The sequence below is a fragment of the Sus scrofa genome, chromosome 4 (genome assembly GCF_000003025.6).
Source record: "Sus scrofa isolate TJ Tabasco breed Duroc chromosome 4, Sscrofa11.1, whole genome shotgun sequence".
Taxonomy (NCBI): Eukaryota; Metazoa; Chordata; class Mammalia; order Artiodactyla; family Suidae; genus Sus; species Sus scrofa.
This window is the reverse complement of record NC_010446.5, coordinates 111,418,276-111,438,586: the sequence shown is the minus strand read 5'-3', so window position 1 is coordinate 111,438,586 and position 20,311 is coordinate 111,418,276. Positions and strand designations below refer to the sequence as shown.

Here is a 20,311-nt window from a genome sequence, read left to right as displayed (position 1 = left end):
TCTCCAGCAGCCACACCAAATAACTTCCATTTAGATCACTGGCTTGTACTCAGTCCCATGGTGACCCCAAGCTGCAAGGAAGAGTGAGAAAATGCAGTTTTTTTAACTGGATGCATTGCCATTCTGAATAAAATCAGAGTTCTGTTTTCAAAGAAGAGACGAGACTGGATATTGGATAAGCAATTGGCAATCTCTGTCACATATGCACCTGGGAAAACCATTGGACTAGTTTAGCTTACCTAAACTGGTTAACCTGCTCGTGAGTGTCATGATGGACAGAGGTCAGAGGCCTGAAGCCTTTCCTAGAGACTAGGAGTCCTAGATGGAGATTGCTAGTCAATTGGTGGATAGCTTAATCCAGTGACTAAAGTAGAAGACTTTAGATTTGTATGTTCTCAGCACACATGTGGTAGTTGAGGTCGTACAGGTAAATAGAAAAAGTTAGAGACATCAACACTTTACACGGTGGACACCAATATTTTAAGGGGACAGAAGCTGAGAAGAACTAGTCACAGAAGAAGAAAGGGACTAGAGTATTTCAAGAAGATGTAAGAGGAGTCAACTATGATTTAAAAAAAAAGAAGAAGAAGAAGAACTCATTGGATTTGGCAGTTAGTAGATCACAGGTGAGCAGCCTGATCAGGGGATGGAAAAGTCACCGAGAGATAAGGAAATGGAAGGAAAATGTCTACACTGTAGACGGTTCTTCAGATCCTGGTTCCAAACAAGTGACATACTTTCCCCTTTTATCTGTAAAATGGAGCTAACAGTACCTTCCTCATAAAGTTGCTTTGAGGAGTAAATGAGATGCTACATGTAAAGTATTTACAACAGTGTCTTGTGTATGATAAGCACTCAGTAAATGCTGTCATTTTGTCATCCTCACAGAGATTGGATCTGAAGAGGAAGATAATGGTGCTAAGTAGATGGGAACATAGGGTTATAGAAGGGTATTCTTTTCCCTTAAGATGTAATGTCAGATCCTTTATGGAAATACTCTTCACTGCTCTTCTACACTGTAAAATCAATTATCTACCTGTATTTATAATGCTAAGGTTTTTAAGTCTTTTTTTCTTCCCAAGTCCAGCAGACTTAATGTTGTCTTCCTCCGCTCTCGAGCCAAACTAGACCAATGTTTCTGTAAATACGCCTCTCCTACTTGGGTGTTTTTAATAGGAACACCCACATATGAAATTTGTTTGATTTCTTTTATCTTTAGTATTCAGACCAAAGCTGCCCTCCATTTGTGGTAGCATATACCATTTGGTATGTAAAGGCTGCTGTGTTACAAGGGTGTTTTAAACTAGATAAAAATCGAAAGATGTATTTCTGTAATTAGTATTGCTGGGGTATTGTGTCACAAATGAGTGAAGTGTAACAGAATATAAAGCAAAGTTTTAGGGTTTTGCACTGAGTATTACAGTTTATTAATACTGAGTAGTATTAGGGTTTTTGTACTTATGACATAATTCCTAGAGTAATTTGGCTGAATAGCACTTTAAGATACCATTTAATTTTCATGTATTAGTCAATAAAGAAGGTTCTTAGGCAGTTCCTGTCATGGCTCAGTGGAAATGAATCCAACTAGGAACCATGAGGTTACGGGTTCGATCCCTGGCCTCGCTCAGTGGGTTAAAAATCCAGCATTGCTATGAGCTGTGGTGTGGGTTGCAGATGCGGCTTGGATCTGGCATGGCTGTGGCTGTGGTGTGGGCCGGCAGCTATAGTTCTGATTTGACCCCTAGCCTGGGAACTTCCATGTGCTGCAGGTGCAGCCCTAAAAAGGACAAAAAGACAAGACAAAACAAAGCAAAACAAAAAAAAGAAAGTTCTAAGGGTTTTTGTTTTTGTTTTTTAAAACACAACTAGAAAAAAATGGCCTGCGATGTTTATGTAATTTTGTTCCGGTTTTCAGATTATTCAGTTCTTAACAGTGTTCATTTGTTAATTACATTTTAATTTTAACAAAGTTACAAGTCCTTATAGTTTAGAGTCCAAGTTCTACAAGGCATATTACGGAGAACTGCAGTCCCCAGCCGCCTATTTGTCACATGACCTGATAGGGAAGGAGCCGAGAGAATAAATACACCAGCTCCTCGATCCTGCCCGCTACCTTTCCATTGTTTGTCCCCTTAGCACGTTCAGAGGCCGAGGGCAGGAGGGCCTGGTTGATCCAGCCCATAGCAACCAGCCTCCTGGGCCTCAGAGAAGGGTAGAGGGTATCTAGAATGACAAAGAGAGAGTCAAGCCCATAGTTTTGATTTCCATGAATACTTTTTAGTTTCCTGTAGGTTCCTTTTTTTTTTCTTTTAACAGCAGCCTATTCCTATAAATTCAGTGTACTTTCTCTGAGAATCTGTTTTTCTTCCAGCACAGTCATTGTTTAGTTCGAGTTGCTTTTTTTGCTATTCTTTCATATTAAGAGACGTTCCTTAAGTGTCTGCTTGTATTGGTGCCGTATTAGTGCTGTTAAGCACTAAAGTTTGATTAGAAGCTTTGTGCACATGGAGGGTGCTCACTGACTCCGGTTTTTACACATTTTACACATTGTTTTGTTGAGAACCTCAACTTCCATCTCATTTTCTTTGGGGCTGGTTGGATTCCCCAGGGAATATTCTTTCCACATTTTGAGGAATATACCTCTGGCTCCAGCCTTCTGAGTAGCCAGGTTAAGAGAAGAAGGTTGGAGGTCTTGGCACTCAGGAAAGCACCTTTCTTTCACCCTCCTCCCCCAATATGGTGATGGCATCATGCCATTTTTAATACCTGCCCTCAACTCAGGTATTTCTGAGGTCCCTTTGTTTTACCGTGAGAGGGCAGTGATCTCAGCCTTCTGCAAGTGTCAAGAGAGGGGATCTGAGGTTCTGTTTCTAAAACAGTTTTCAGTCAAGCCTTCTGCCTTTTGTCCTTCCTCCAACCTACTTCAACATCAGTTTTAGATTCCAGCTCTTGGCTTTCACTGTTACCAACTTAAGGTTTAGCTTTCTTCAGTTTGCTTAATCCTTATCACTTGTCTGTCCCTGGACACTATTGGGGTTCTTTTTGGGGGGGCGAGGGGTGTTCTTTGTTTTTGTCTACTGTCTGGTTCTCTTTGTCCTTGTGAAATGGTGACTTAAAAATTTTTTTGGAGTTCCCACTGCGGTACAGCAGGTTAATGATCCAGTGTTGTCTCTGTGGCGGTGCCAGTTCAATTCCTGGTCTGGTGCAATGGGTTGAGGATCCAGCATTGCTGCACTTGTGGCATAGGTCACAGATCCCTGGCCCAGGAACTTCCATATGCTGCAGGTACAGCTGAAAAGAAAAAAAGAAATTTTTTTTAACTTAGAAGGTTTTGGGGGGAGCAGAGGCTAATACAGGTATGCACCTGCCATCCTTAATCAGAAGTTTTTATGTAATTTTATCAGAAAAGTAAAATAACAGGTTTTTTTTTAAATGTTGTTTCTGATTCTTGATCATATATCAGTGGTCTCAGGGACAGGAACATTCAGGTGCCCTGAAGCTCAGCATATACCTGAAGGGTCCAGGCATACTGGCACATTAGTATATCTGCATCCTTTTTTTTTTTTTTGGAAAGCTGCAGAGGCCACAGCTGACACCTTGTGAGGCCAAGAATTGTTGAGAAGGAAGCAACAATAAAAAAAATTTTATTGTTTTATTTTTCTTGCTTGTTATTCTCATTATTTACTGATTTTTTTAAATTCACTTATTTTTGAGAGTACAGGTAAACTACTGCTTATCTTACTGGGGATGCCTGAGGTTACCTGACAAACACCTTCAGACCCATCCTTTGCCAAACGGCTCTCCTTCTGCCTATGTTGTGACCATATATATAAATTGCACCCCTCCTGGATTTCTAGAAACTGCTCCAGGAACACATATACATTCTCTTCATATCCTAATTCCTTAAGTCACCTAAAGATTCCCAATGAGAAAAAAAAAGAACTAGTTATCACAGTTAAACCTATAATAAATACACGCCCTCCATTCTGTGTGTCTGTTTATACGTAAACAAACATGCACATGCAAACACATACTTGGTTTTTTACATTATATTTGTCTTTGTACTTCTTGTTCTAGGATTTCTGTGCGTTGATGGAGAAATCTGTAAAAAAAAAACCTGATTGGTCCCGATACAAATTCATTTTATTCACTGAGGCAGCTACAAGTTGGCTCCCTGTCACATCCACTCTCCTCAACCTTCATCTGAACTTAGAGCCCGTCCAGAATTTGCTGTCATCCTACAGTAACCTCACCTGTTCCTTTCCTAAGAAAATGAAAACTCTTTAACCCGAGCTCTCTTGCCTTTCCCTTTTGCTTTCTGCAGCTTTATCTTTATTTTTGCCCCCTGGCTTTCTCTTCTTCCCCTGTTAGAGAAATAATTACCTTTCTTTTCTAAGAGAATAGTAAAGGGAATAGCATGTGCAAAGGCCTGAAAACTTGAAAGAACAGCATTGTTGGAAGAAATAGGCAAATGGGCCTTTGTGTTAAACAAGCCTGGCTTGAATGCTAGTTGTGCTACTTCCTACCTAAATGACCTTGAGTTAGCATCTCTTCTTGTGCTTCATTGTCTTTACCTATAAAGTGAGAATAATGCCAGCTACTTCCTAGGGTAGTTGTGAGATTAAGTAGCATGTGGTAGAACGAAATGCCATTTGCAGCAACATGGATGGATCTAGAGATTATCATACTAAGTGAAGTAAGTCAGAGAAAGATATCATACGGTATCACTTATATGTGGAATCTAATTTAAAAATGACACAGAAGAACTGATTTACAAATAGACTCACAGATTTCAAAATCAAATTTATGGTTACCAAAGGGGAAACATTGGGAGGAAGGATTAATCAGGAGTTTGGGATTAACATATACACACTACTGTATATAAAATATGTAACTAACAAGGACCAACTGTATAGCACAGGGAAATCTAGTCAATATTCTGTAATAACTTATATAGGAAAAGAATCTGAAAAGTAATGGATATATGTGTGTGTGTAACTGATTCACTTTGATGTATACCTTAAGCTAACACAACATTGTAAGTCAACTGTACTCCAGTAAAATTTTTTAAAAAGTAGCGTGTGATAAACACTCCATAAGTGGTAGCTGCCATTGCTCTTATGACTGGAATAGGAGTGAAATCGTGACCGTAGTTCATTTTAGAATGAGTATTTTTTATGTTTTGTCTCTTACACTAACTATAAACTATAAGCCCCACAAGGTTAGAAATACTATCATTCTCATCTTCACATTTTAATCACCCAGCACATACTTATCACTCCTAGTGTATGTAAACAAACGTGTGTTGAGTGAATGAAGTGTCATTTGTATTGACTAAATTGGTAGGTAAGTAAACTCACTTTTTTTCAGTTTCCCATGGCTAATTAAAACCTTCTAAAGATTTTCATATCACATTGTTAGGACTTTGTTTTCTCCATGTCTCACTGTTTCCAGACCCTGGCTTTTAATATATCATGTTTGCATTACAGACCTGAGTGAAAGAATGTGCTTTTTAACATGTTGTCAATAATAGATATTAACCGTTGTTTTTGTTTTGTTTTGTTTTTGTTTCCCCTTCAGGGAGGTGGTGCAAGCAAACTGTGTTCACTGGAAAAAGAAGTTCTCATTTATGTGCAAAATGAGTGCAAGTGCCGCCACAGGCATCCTGGATCCTTGTATCTACAGAGTATCTGTGAGGAAGGTATAAAAATAGCCCATTACTTCTCCCCTTTCAGAAACCATAATTAGTTCCATAATCACTGACTCACTTTATTTAGCTCTACTTTATTGTTAGAGCTTATACACGATTTCACTTCATACTTGTCGCAGTAATTTAAATTACGGTGACAAATGTGAAGAATATGAAGTTACAAATTAAAACATAACAAGAACCTTCATCTCATCCTCGCTATACATATAAGTATTAATCTGATTGTATTAGTTTGGGGGCTATATATGTCTGTATCCTGCCATTCAATTTGTATTTGTTATGCATTGTTTTTAGGGACTTTTACCTATTTTGTGTCTAAAAACAACCCTGAAAATGGTGTTGTTTTTTCCATTTTCAGGAAAACAGGCTCAGAGAGGTTGTTACTTGTGCAAAGTCACAGAGCTAATAAACAGCAAAGTAAGAATTCAGGCTCACATTTTTCTAAGGACTTGTTTTCTTTTTTTTGTTTTTATAGATTTCCTTTTCATATATCAGGTTGAGGCATAATACCAATTATCTACAAAAATAGCCGTCTCAGATTGGTTCAGCTTAATGAGTCTATGATCCTGCCTTTTTTGGGTGAGAAAGAGAAAATCATTAGGAAACTACTGCTGGTGAATTAAACTCCTGGCCTTAAAATGTAAACTTTATGTTTTATTTTATAAACATTTTTTAAATTACCAAAGTAATACGCATACATGTTGTAAAATTAAGTAGAGAAGTATTTAGAATGAAAAGCAAGAATCCCTTGCCTCATGCTTTTTCTTTGGCATCCTTCTGTATCCGGTAAAAAGTTGTATTTTTAGCTTTTTTCTTCTGCTTTTTGAGTGAACTGATAGCGCTCTGATATCTGTAGCTATATTTTAACTTCTCTTATATTGCTTAATCTGCTCAGTTAAAATATTACTCAAGTACATGTGTACATTTTATAGGCTTTAATAAAAATAGATGTCTAAAACAGTCATTTGGAGCAGCAATAATGGAAAGGAGCCTTCCTTGAGGGAAGTATGGTGCAGCGATCGTGTTTATGGCATCATGTTGACCCGGGTTTGAATCCCGTATTTGCTGTTTTTTAACTGCGAAGCCCTAGGCAATTCCCCTAACTTTTAAAAAAATCAGTTTCCTTTTCCAAATAAGGATGCAATAACTTCCACATGGAGTTATTAGGATTCACTAAGATAAAAGTAAATTAGCCTACCTTCTTCCCTTCCTACCTCAATTCCTGCTGTGGCTTTTACATTGAAACTTTTTCTAAATGGATTTTAAATCATGATTTTTTGAAACATGATCTGTCAGTCTTTGGATTTTAAGAAAAAGAAAATATGAAACCAAGTTATAGTAAAACACAACTCACTATCTTTTTTTTCCTGCTGTTTAAGGTAGACCTGTCCATCTGAGTTAAACCAGTTCCTCAGACAATAGTGGTTTGGTATATTTGTTAAGGCATATATAATAAGCTGCTGAAACAGAGACTCAAATATGCAGTGACTTAAACAAAACAGAAATGTATGTCTCTCTTGAGTAATTGCCCAGGGGTCCCTGGCTGGTAGAGCAGCTCTGCCATCTTCCCCATATGGTGCCCATTTTTAGATCCAAGTAAGTTGCTATAGTACCGTTGTCTCTCTACCCACGAGAAAATAGAAAAAGCCACAGAAAACAAATGCATTCCTTTTTAGGGCGTGACTCAAAAGTGATGGCCATAGCTTTTGCTCATGTCGCACTGGTTATAACTTAGCTACCTGGCCACACCAAACTGGAAGAGTGGCTATCAGATTCCAACATTAAAGAAGGAAAGAATAGATGTATATGAACCTAGCATTCTCTTGCCATGCTTGGTAAATGGAAGTATTTACTGAGCTTACTCTACCTTATCCTGTCTAACTATTACATAAAAGAAAGAACCCATAAAGAAAAATCATAAAACTCAACTATATATGGACCCCAGCCATTAAAAAACTCAGCTGTGTAAACAGTTTCTGCATTGCAAAAAAATACCTTAAGCAAAGTTATTAATTGGGAAATATCTGCAAATTATGTCAGAGGACTAATTTCCTTAGTATAGAAAGAATATCTTCAAATAAATAAATAAGAAAAAGATGAAGATCTGTTTTAAAAAAAATAGGCAAGGGACAGAATATACATTTCACAAAAAGGAAAATGTACATAGCTTTTAAACATATAAGTTAGTCTCATATATGTTAAAATTACAAATAAGATTCCCTTTTTTACCTATAAGTTTGACAAAGATTAAAAAGTTTGATAATGTGGGAGTTCCCACTGTGGCTCAGCGGAAACAAATCTGAGTAGTATCCATGAGAATGCAAGTTCAATCCCTGGCCTCGCTCAGTGGGTTAAGGGTCTGGCATTGCCATGAGCTGTGGCGTAGGTCACAGACACGGCTCAGATCTGGAGTTGCTGTGGCTGTGGTGTAGGCCAGCGGCTACAGCTCCAATTTGACCCTAACCTGGGAACCTCTGTATGCCACTGGTGCAGCCCTAAAAAGACCAAAAAAAAAAAAAAAAAAAAAGTTTGATAATGTACTCTGTTGCTTAGGACATAGGGAAGCCATCTGTTACCAGTGAATAAGTATATAAGTATGTGAATGCCTATAATGTGCCAGGTACTATCTAAGGCCCTGAAAAGACAGTGGTGACCTGGAGGGAGTTCCTGCTGCCAAGGACAGGAACTGGTTGCAAATGAGCAGAGAGTGGTAGGAATGCAGAGACTTAGCATGTAAACAAATAAGATTATTTGGAGAGTGATAAGTGTTATGTTATAAAATACATTGAAGAGATAGAAAATAACTTAGGGAGAGAGATTGTTCTAGAAAATTGGAGGAAGCATCAGTGATAACTTTTCTGAAAGGTAACATTTAAAGGGGAGGCGCCCAGGAGTTCCCATCATGGCTCAGTGGTTAATGAACTCAGCTAGTATCCATGAGGACGTAGGTTCGATCCCTGACCTTGCTTAGTGCATTAAGATGTAGACCGGTGGCTACAGCTCCGATTGGACCCCTAGCCTAGGAACCTCCATGTGCCACCAGTATAATCCTAACTAGACAAAAGACAAAAAATAAATAAATAAAGGGGAGGCACCCATGTTAAAGATCTAGGGAAAGGCTAGTCTAAAGGAGTAGGTCATTACATTAGTCAGCAATGCAGAGAAACGGAATATATATATATATATTCATGTATATGAATATCAAATATATAATCTATGCTCTATAGTATATTCAATATAGTGTATTCAATAGAATTATATATAAGATTTCCTATAAGAAATTGATTACACAATTATGGAGGCTGGGAATTGCCACAATTTGTCATCTGCAAGTTGGGGACCCTGGAGAGCCGGTGGTGTAGTCTGGAGTCTAAAGCCTTAAGAACCAGAAGAACCAATGTTATAAGTCCCAGTCCAAGTTCAAAGGCCCAAGGCCTAGTGTGAGGGCAGAAGAAGACCATGTCTTGGCTCAAACGGAGAATTCAGCCTTTCTCTGTCTATTTCTGATATTCATGTCCTCAGCAGATGAGGTGATGCCCACTCACATGGGGAGAACAGTCTGCTTTACTCGGTCAACCAATTCAAGTGTGCATCTCATCAAGAAACACCCTCACAGACACACTGAGAAATAATGTTTAACCAAATTATCTGGACACCCCATGGCCCAGTCAAGTTGACTCATAAAATTAACCATCACAAACCTGAAAGTAAAAAGGCCCTTTGTTAGTTTGCTAGGGCTGCTGTAACAAAGCACCACAAGCTGACTGGCTTAAGACAACAGAAATATATTGTCTTATACTGGAGGCCAGAAGTCCAAAATCAAGATGACAGCAGGGCCATGCTCCCTCTGCAGGAGCTAGGGGAGAAACTGTTCCATGCCTTTCTCCTAGTTTCCTACTAGCCTAAGGCCTTCCTTGACTTTTGGATACATATCATTCCAGTTACATACTGTCTTCTCCCTTTGTGTCTTTATATCATCTTCTCTTTGTGCATGTCTGTCTGTATTCAAATTTCCCTTTTTTTAAAGACGCTAATCATATTGGAGTAAGACTTCATTTTAACGATTGTCTATGTAAAGACTCTCTTTACAAATAGGGTCATATTCTGAAGTACTACAGGTTAAGATTTCAACATATCTTTTGAAGCAGCACAATTCATAACAGGCCCTGAGATTATAATAAACCTAGGATTTTATGCTTCTGAAACTAATGGACCAGCTTGTTACAGACGATACTTCCCTCTGACAACAACCGGAAAAGCTAGGGAAAATATTAAAAATAGCTGCTTCAAGGCATCAGAAGCTGCCAAGGCAATAGGAAGAGGCTTAGAATCATAGACAAGGGAAGCGTAAAGAGATGAGCCTGACATTTGGCATTGCTTTTACCCTCAAAGCATTGGCTAAATTGTAAGCAGTTGCTAAGGAGCTGAGCCAGAAGCAGGGATGAAGAGATAGAAGCTGAGCTGAGATTCTGGCAGTTTTGCAGGACTAAAGGGACAAAAATGGAGTCTAGGGCCCACCTGAAGAAGGAGCCTTGGTAAATACCTCAGGCTTTTTGTTGGAATTCCCTAAGAGTTTCAGCATAGAAGGAGAAGTATAGTGGCTATAGATTGACCCTTACAAGGACTGAAACTCAGCCTCCAATCAGCTCAATCACCTGACCTTACTACTTACCAGAGGCAAATGTATATCTTTTCTGGAGGAGGAGAACATTATTCTGAGCCTAAAATTATTTCTTCAATTGATCATGCACAAAATTTACAAAGCATACTGAAAGACATGTCTACATAATCAAAAGGAAAAATATGTACTAAAAACAGACTCGTGGGCATTCTCTTGTGGCACAGTGGGTTAAGGTATTGTCACTGCAGTAGCTTGGGTCACTGCTGTGGTGTGGGTTTGATCGCTGGCCCAGGAACTTTCACGTGCAGCAGGTACAGCCAAAAACAAAACAGACTCATGGAACACTCAGGTTTGGAGAAGGTCTAAGACAAACTTTTTACAATAATTGTAATTAGTGAACAATATGGGAAATTAGAGAACTAGAAACTATTTAAAAGATCAGCTAGAATTTTAGAACTGATAAATACAATATAACTAAAAGCTGAGTAGATGAAACTGAATCTCAGCAGATGTATTTAATAGCAGTTTGTCACAACTGAAGAAAGCTTTGAGAAATAAGACAGAAGAAAATATCCAGACTAAAATCACAGAGAGGAAAAGGGTGGAATACACAAAACAGAGTGTAGGCATGGGAAGCAGTGTAAAAGGCCGACGTATATGTAATTGGGCCCTAGAAGGAGAGATGAGAGATTGTAGCTGAGAATCTTCTAAAACTGATGAAAGATATTGAGCCACAGATTCAAAAGTGCTATGAATCTTATGCAGGATAAACAGCAAATCTGGAATGTTTTTGTTGTCGTTGCTATCGTTGTTGTTTACGGCTGCACAAGCAGTATACGAAAGTTCCCAGGGCAGGGGTTGAATCCAAGCTGCAGCTGTGGCAATGCCAGATGCCTTAACCCACTGCACTGGGCCCGGGGATTGAACCTGCACTTCCTGAGCTGCTGCAATCTGATTCTTAACCCACTGCACTGCAGGGTAACTCCAAATCTGGCATGTTTTAAGATAGAAGACCCTCCTGGGTGGAACATGGAAAACATAGGGAAGTTCTTAGAAACATTGGATCAGGTAGGTCCTTATAGGAGTTTAGATTTTATTGCAATATTATTTGGAATCAGTTTGAAGATTTTAATGATCTTATAAGATCACTTTTGCTCCTATGTGGAGGATGAATTGCAGAGACCACTTGGGTTGGGATACTTCAGGTGAGGAATCGTTATATTTTGGCATGGAGTTCTAACAGTAGAGGCAGTATGATTCAGGGTGTGTTTTGAAGGCAGACCCCCCCCCCCAACTAATGGATTTCATATGGCGAATGAAGAAAAAGGAATTGAGAATAACTCTTAGACCTTTTGCCTGCACATATAGGAAGGTGGTTGTGCTCTTTAAGACTCAAAGTGGAATAGTTTCAGAGGTAGATAATTAGAGATCAGTAGGCCTGTTTTGGCCATATTAAATTTGAGGTGTCTATGAAACCTCAGGTGGACATGTTATTTAGGCATTTAAAATACTAATCTGGAACTTAGGGAAGAAGTTCAGACTAGAGATAAAGATTTGAGAGTCATCAGTATACAATATTTATTTAAAACCGTAGACTCAAACGGGATAAGCCAGGGAGAAAATATAGCCAGAAACGACAAAGAGGCTCTAGACCAAACCCTTGGAGATGGTATAGAATTACCTAGCAGGTACAGGAAAGGAGCAAGAATTCATATATATCACTTCTTATATATACTTTTGGCCAGACTTTTTTGTGTGTGTGCATACCCGAAGCATGCAGAGCTTCCACGGCCAGGGATCAAACCCACACCACAGCCGTGACCAAACCCACAGCAGTGACAATGACTTTTGGCCAGCTCTTAGTCACACTATCATAGTACAAAAAGAAAGTGGAAAATGTAGTCAGTTACTTTATTTGGGGTAGCCAACACCTGACTAAAAATAGAGGATTCTCTTATGGAGGGGGGCAGTGTGGATGGTTGGGGTACACCGCCCATTCTTCCCACAGAGGTTGAGTAAAGGAGTGGGCCCTGCAAGACAGAGGAGCAGCCAGTGAACTAGGACTAAAACTAGGCAACTATGACACGATGGAAGTTTAGAGACAAAAAAAAAAATGGTATGAGAAAGGAAGCAGAGCGGCTAGGCCTGTCAAATCCTACTGTGAAATTAAGTAAGATGAATACAAAGCCCTTGGCTTTGATGACAGTGGAGATGGTGGGTAATCCTAGGAGCCACTGCAGAGGGAAAATGAGGGCAAAAGCCCAATTAGAGTAGACTGACTAGAGAGTGGGTTACAGCAAATTTTGATAAGTCTTCTGAAGTGTTTGGCTGTAGAGGGGAGCAAAGAAAAGAGTTAGTAGAGACAGGGGTCATCTGGAGAAAGGTTTGTTCTGCTTTGTTTAATGAAAGATGCTATTAAGGATATAACAGTGGGAGTCCCCGCTGTGGTGCAGTGGGTTAAGGATCGGCGTCTTGGGTTAGGGTCTGGCATTGGCCTCAGCTGCAGCTCAGATTCAATCCCTGACCCAGGAACTTCCATGTGCCATGGGTGCGACCAAAAAAAGAAAAAAAAAAAAAAAAAAAAGGATGTAACAATGACCTACATTCGTAACAGGGTAGATCTGGCAGCATGGCCACAGCCTGACCAATGGGGCAGGGACAGCAAATACTCATGAACAATGGATTATGTCTCAACTTATTTAAATTCACCTCTTTAAAGATGAAAATGGTAGGTAATGCATTACATATCTGGTTTATGAAAGATGAGACAACTCCCTTCAGCAAACACAGTTTTAAAAGTGAGTGAGGAGAGGAAAATTTGGCCCTTATTTTCATGGCAAACAATACAAAGTACATATACAGTGTGCTAGTCCATATTCTAAGTGTTTTACACTTAATTCTCGCATCTTTGTGATGTCCTAAATCCAGAGATTTAGCACATTAATGTAGTTATATATTTTAAAGTAAAATGTTAAGAAATAGTATTTTTTCTTATTTTTTCACTTTTGCCAGTCTTACTCATATTAGGTAAGCAATGCGAGAGTTTCTACTCCACTACCACGGAACAAGGCTATGTATGTTAAGTGGAAAAAAGTAAGATAGAGCATAGTATGTATAGTGTGCTATCATTCGAGTAAAGGGGGAGAGTGTGTGTGTGTGTGTGTGTGTGTGTGTGTGTGTGTACACATGCATGCATGTTATATATGTGTATGTACATACATGTACATATATACACATCTTTTGGACAATTCCTAAAAATTGATAGCAGTGATTCTCTATAGGATGAGGGTTTCCACTCTTGTTGAAATCTTTGTACAATGGATTATTAATGTGCTTAACTAAGTAATTTAACCTTTCTTTGGTGATTCAGGTTCTTGCAATGTGTCCAGGATACTTTTTGGCAATTTATTCCTCAGCAAATGGATTAAATATTAGCTTATCTTCTCACCATTTTTGAGATGCTAATAATAATTTTTAAAATTCTGGTCATTTGCTGGAGAGGGGGCATCCAAATAGTTGGATGTGAGATCATCAGAATATTAGTCTATATTTGCCAGCATGTAAATGTCTACTTCAGAATTATTTGGCATATATATAATTTTAAATCTTTAACTGTGTGATAGCCTTATAGTGTTTTCTATCTTTGGCAGGAATTAAAAGGTGGAAAAGCTTATGCAAAGGTAAGTCTGTTTTCTTTAACTCTTTTGGACTTTGTAATATCACTCATTGCTATTTATAAGCTTAAAAATGAAATGGTTTGCTTTTCTAGTTGCTGTTCAAGTTTGGCTGTTTTTAAATATAACAACTTGGAGAGTGAATTGTTGAATACAATTAATTATAGGCCCATTCTTTCTAAATGCTGATTATGGGATGTTATTCCCAAGTTTCAGCTTCCTTACTGGGAGATGATCTCTGGTTTGCATTAAACAATAGTGGCTGTAGATTCAGTCTCCCTTGGGACGTATTTCAGTCCCCCCAACCCCCAGTGGAGCGGGACCCCCCTCTGGGCTCCCTTAGCACTCTGTATAGACATGATCAACACTGTCCTTTATACTTTTACTAGCTATGTGGAATTACCAGTAAGTGTGCTCACTTTTTTGCTGTATAGAAGGAACCAGTAGTTAATACCACCTGATACCCACATACCCTGTTTTATTTCCAGTCTCTGTGATGGTCTTTCCATCAATCCAGTCATCTAAGCCGAGAACCAGGGCCCTGGTTTCAACCATCAAATCTACCTAACTCCATAAACTAGTTGCTCGCAATGTCAGTTAGGATGCTCTTTGCTACAAGTCACAGGAAACTCTCCTCACCTAAGAGATTTTTTTTCCATCTCGTAAAGCAAGTAGATATGAGATAGAGCTAAAAATATGAGATAGAGCTACTCCAGGACTGGTTAATCCACTGACTAAAAACATCATCAAGAACCCATGTCACTTTTCTCTTTGTCTTCTTACATTCTTTCTGTGATGGTTTGGTCTTTAGTCTCTGGGTGACTGGCTGCTCAAGTGTTAACATATGACAAAACCCAGCTGATTCTCCATGTGTGACTTTTTTTTGAGTGAGAAAACTTTTCCTAGATGCCCCCCAGAGGATTTCCCAGTACCTTTGACTGGCCACAACTGGGTCATACGCCTACTCCTAAACTAGTCGTGGGCGGTAGGAATGGATTGCCACAGTTAACTTAGACTAATTACAGTTTAACAGTCAGCAAAAGCTTGGCTTACTTTCCTTGTGCACCTGGATGAGCTAAGACTGGACACTTGAATAAAATCAGGACTTGCTAGCAAGGAATATCGGGGCTTTGAATGGTGGGTAGGCAAAAAAACAGGGTCTGCTGTGATTGACACATCTTGATTTCTCCTTTCTAAAAAGCTTTGAAACCATAAAATCTGCATTGGCCTCCTATCTTGTTCTCTGCCTCTATTGTCTCCTTCCAGTTCATTCCCTGTGTTATTGCCAGGGTGATCGTTCTAAAATTCAGAAATAATCCTATGCTTTCCCTACTTTTAGCCCTTCAGCTGCTCTCTATTGCCTGTAAAGGAAAATGAAATGAGAAGTCCTTGACCTAGCATATTAGACCATCTTGGTGGGTAAATCATATCTGCACCTGCACACACATGCACACACTCAGCCTTGTGCTTCGGACATACTGTCTCAGAAACTTCCTCGAGTGTGTCGTGCTGTTTAGTCTCGTTGCCTTGTGACTTGATATTTTCTGCCATGTGTGTGCTTCTTATGAATCATGAAAACCTCAGCTTAGTCATCCCTCCTCACTGAGAAATTTTCTTTTCCTCTCTTTCTTGTAATTGTGCCTTCCTCCATTACAGCCCTTATTCTTTTTCATAGGAATATGTTTCCTTTTCTGTCTTCCCTTGAGTTCCCCAGAGTTCCCTTGTGGTGCAGCAGGTTAAGGGTCCAGCATTGTCACGGCAGTGGCTTGGGTCGCTGCTGCAGCATGGCTTTGATCCCTGGCCCAGGAACTTCCTCATGCCACAGGTGCAGAGAAAAAAAAAAAAAAAGAGGAACTATGAGCTCCCCGAGAATAGGAATGAGTTATATTCCTAGTGCCTAACATTATCTGGAATGAAGATGCTCAAAATGAATTGCCAGCTGAAGGAAGACCCACCACAGAGATACCTAGAATGTGTATGTATATGTGCCATTTTAATGAGACAGTTATCTCAGTGACGCCAAAGAGAAAATCATAAAGAAATATGGACTCTCTCGTACCACGGTGGAATGTAAACTCTTTCAAGACAGTTCTCCTCTGTCCTGTTCATCACTGGTTTCCAGTATCTAGAATAGGGTCTGGCACATAAAAGTTACCCAGTAAATGACCTTAATGCTTTCTTAATGACCAGATTCTTTTTCTTTAAACTTGTGTTTTGTTTAGTTAACACTGTAACAGTAACATTCCAACAGTGGATGATAAGCCAAAGGGCTATTTCTTATTCAAAAACATGTGCATTAATTGCCTGCCGTGTGCCAAACATTGTTCCTGACACTATTCTAAGTACTAGTGATACGGCAGTGAACAATATCTTCAAAAATCTGTACCTTTCCGGGGCACACATTCTAATGGAGGGTTGAAGGAGGGAGACAGACCATAAACAAATAAATATGAAAGGGGATGTGCATGATGTGATGGAAACTACAAAGAAAAATAAAGCGGGAGTTCCCTTCGTGGCACAATGGAAACAACTCCAACTAGGAACCATGAGGTGGTGGGTTCGATCCCTGGCCTCACCCAGTGGGTTAAGGATCCCGCGTTGCTGTGGCTGTGGTGTAGGCTGACAGCCGTAGCTCCAATTCGACCTCTAGCCTGGGAACCTCCATATGCCATGGGTGCAGCTCTAAAAATCAAAAAAAGAAAAAGAAAGCAGATAAGGGGTAGAGGGTGACAGCCAGAGGGAAGGGGAGGGAGGAGGCAGGCATGTTTTAGAATGGTCAGGGAGATGACATGTGCACATAGATCTGAGTGGAGTGAGGAAGAAGCCGAAGAAGATCTGAAAGAGAATGTCTCCGGCAGAAGAACAGGAAGTGCTGAAGGCCTCAAGCTGGTCTTGGCATCAGCAAGGAAAGCAACTTTGTGGCTGGAAGAGTAAATAAGGAGAAAAGGGGGACATGAAGCTGCCGAGGTAGCCATGGGCAGAGGCGCCAGAGACTGTCAAACAGAGACAAGTCGCTCAAGGAGTTTTGCTCCAAAGAGGAGCAGAAGAAATGGTACAGTAGACTGGAGAGGGATGCAGGGTGAGGTTTGTTTTCTTTTGTCCATTAAGATGGGAGAAAGTCCAGTACGTGTGCGCGCTGATGGGAGTGGTGCAGTAGAGAGGGGCGAATTCCTGAAGCAGTGAACTTGAATGGGTGAGAGGAGAGCACTTGGCCCCAGATGAGGGCACAGCCAGCTCACTGAGTAAATGGGAAGGCGAATGCGGGACCACAGATGCAGGCAGGTGAGCACACGTGGCTGGCTGTGAGGGCTTGTAGAAGTTGAGTGCTCTTTGGATTGCTTTTATTTCCAAGTGTCATAGGAAGTAGAGCTTCAGCAAAGAGTGCGGATGGAAAAGATGTTGGAGGTTCCGAGAGAAAGGATAAGGTATGAAATAGGGCGTGTGGATGATGCCTGATCACAGAGCCACAGGAGTCTTCACGGGTTCATTTGGACGTGGCTTTGCCCAGGGCGTGTCCAGGCTTTTCTGCTGATTTCTGGGCCCCTAAGAGGCAGTAAGACTAGAGCAGCCATGCAGAGAAGAGGTAGCTGTTACCTGTAGTTTGCTGTGTTCCTGACCTCCTGCCTTTGGCGCTCATGGCCCTTCAACTGGTCTCCTCAGTTCTTCTTCTTCATTCTTTGTGTACCAATTAAAAACCGCTAAAATAATGCTCCAGCCTACGATTAAAATCCTCCTCTGGAATGCCATTCGTATATGCCCACTGCAGGTTTTAAAGCATTAAAGCAGGCAACTTAAAGTCACAGCAGGGTTTGAAGTGTATGATACTTTTTATTATATATTCAGGGAGAAGTGCTTAATTAATTGCAAGCTCAAAACATTTTTTGTAATTAAAAGACTGTATACAGAGTTCCCTGGTGCCTCAGTGAGTTAAGAATCTGGTGTTGTCACTACTGTCGCTGAGGTTGCTGCTGTGGTGCAGGTTCCATCCCTGGTCCAGGAACTTCCACATGCCATGGGTAAAACCAAAAAACTTTTACATGACTTTTAATTAGTCATGAAAAATAGACTCCGTTGTTCCAAAGATAATGGGAGTTCCTATTGTGGTGCAGTGGAAACAAATCCAACTAGTATCCATGCGGATGCGGGTTCCATTCCTGGCCTTGCTCAGTGGGTTGGGTTCCTGCATTGCTGTGGCTGTGGTGTAGGCCGGCAGCTCTAGCTCCAGTTTGACCCCTAGCCTGGAAGCTTCCACATACTGTGGGTGTGGCCCTAAAAAGCAAAAAATAATAGTAAGCAGGAGGATGGGTTTTTGTACCACTTGGAAATGAGAAATAGGGTTGAGCAACATCAAAGGAAGGAATCTTTGGTAGCATCAGAAAATGGGGACCATGGAGTTCCCGTCGTGGCGCAGTGGTTAACGAATCCGACTAGGAACCATGAGGTTGCGGGTTCGATCCCTGGCCTCGCTCAGTGGGTTGACCATCCGGCATTGCCGTGAGCTGTGGTGTAGGTCGCAGACGCGGCTCGGATCCTGCGTTGCTGTGGCTCTGGTATAGGCCGGTGGCTACGGCTCCGATTAAAACCCCAAGCCTGGGAATCTCCATATGCCGCGGAAGCGGCCCTAGAAAAGGCAAAAAGACAAAAAAAAAAAGAAAAAAAAAGAAAATGGGGACCAAACCTGTGTAGTAGTGAGAGGAAGGAGTGGGTTTGAGCTGAGCTTCTGGGTAACAGCAGAGAAGGTTGGTGTGGGGAAGTGGGGGAAGACGACTTCCTAAAGAGCAACTCAGCTTAAGGGGGAGGAACCTGTGCCAAACAAAGTGTGTGAAATACTTACATCATTTCGTTGTGGGGTGGAGACTGAGAACTTGACAACCTATGACTGTCTGCAGTCACCAGTGGTTAACTGGGAACAGACCAGAGCAGGGAAAGGGGCGTCGAATCCGTTTCCTGCGTGTGCACGTGGCCGTGATCGACCTACTAGTATTTCCCGCAGTGCAGTGTGGGCGTCACTGCTACTTGCACTGATTTCAGTTATGTAATATGCATTATTTTACATTAACAGTTATATATTTTAATGGGTACAGAACAATGTATTTAGCAATCAAAGCTATAGTTTCAAAGACCACATTACTTAAGACAGGCGTAGAACAGGTAATACATTTTTGCAAAAAGTGAGCCAATTTTTAAGACCTGTTAAGCAAAGAATAGAACAGGTGTTCTTCAGTTGGCGAAAATTGCAAACAACTGAAATTTGAGACAACTTGGCTAGAGCATAGGTTGAATGTTTATTTTAAAGAGAATATGATAGAAGCCTAGCAGATATTCTATTAATATAATTCTCTTTCTTTTCATAGCTGGGCTTTGCAGATCTCAACCTGGCAGAGTTTGCTGGATCAGGAAATACCACTCGTCGCTGTTTACTGGAAGGCTACGATACCAAAAATACAAGACAGGATAATTCCATTCTTAAAGTAAGCACGTTTCCAGATTTACATGTCAACAAATGAGATTCTCTGCCTTTAAATAAGCATAAGCGTATAGTGTCAGGGGCAAGGCGGGAATCAATACTGAGATGCATAAGCTGACCACGCCACCGAAACACTCGCCACCTGGGAGAAAAAACTACCCAAGTCACGGAAGCACTGAGAAGTAACAGATGTTCCTAAGGTATTTCTCTGTGGTGCTGTGAGCATTCAGGGAAGAATCCACACAACCACTGCAGCCTAAGGGCTCATGGAGCGGAAGGAGCATCATAAGTGAATACCTTACAATGGTTATAGCTCCCAAGAGTGATTTCCCCCGCAGCTGTGGTGGATACATAGAAGTCACCAGGTTCTCTCGCAGCAAGTGAAGCGGCAGGCGCAACTCACATTGGGCATTTGCCCTCCTATTTCCAGGCACCTTCAAGATCACATATTCTGGGGAACCCAGAGGGAACACACTTCAGAGAACTGGTGGGAGTGTTAAGGGAGACCAGTAGAGAAAACGTCAAGTAGCTTGCACCTAGCAAAACTCACTGGATAGACCTTTTGCTGTGTTTCAGTCAGGTTACCGTGTTAGGGTGAGTTATCTAATGATAAGAAAGGAAAATACTTCTGAATGAAAACTGAGTGGTCGGAAGTTCGTGAACAAACAATTACCCTATACCTAACGGTTTTCAAACTCATTTGACTTGTGCCTGGCACTTAATAGAGTCTCCAATCATGACTGCTGTTAACATTGTTGTTATTGCCATTATCATTATTATTCCCGGAAGAACGTAGTAAGATCCTATGGCTGATTCTTAAAAGGCAGTCAGCAGCTGGA

General features: G+C 40.6%; 1 protein-coding gene across 1 annotated transcript in view; it reads left to right on the top strand.

Moving 5' to 3' along the window:
* FAM102B (family with sequence similarity 102 member B) overlaps positions 1 to 20,311 on the top strand; it is a 75,559-nt gene that overhangs the window by 28,644 nt on the left and 26,604 nt on the right. The window contains exons 2-4 of the mRNA XM_021090109.1: positions 5,581 to 5,701; positions 13,982 to 14,011; positions 19,360 to 19,476. Coding sequence (XP_020945768.1) covers positions 5,581 to 5,701; positions 13,982 to 14,011; positions 19,360 to 19,476 — 268 coding nt within the window. The remainder of the gene's footprint in view (positions 1 to 5,580; positions 5,702 to 13,981; positions 14,012 to 19,359; positions 19,477 to 20,311) is intronic.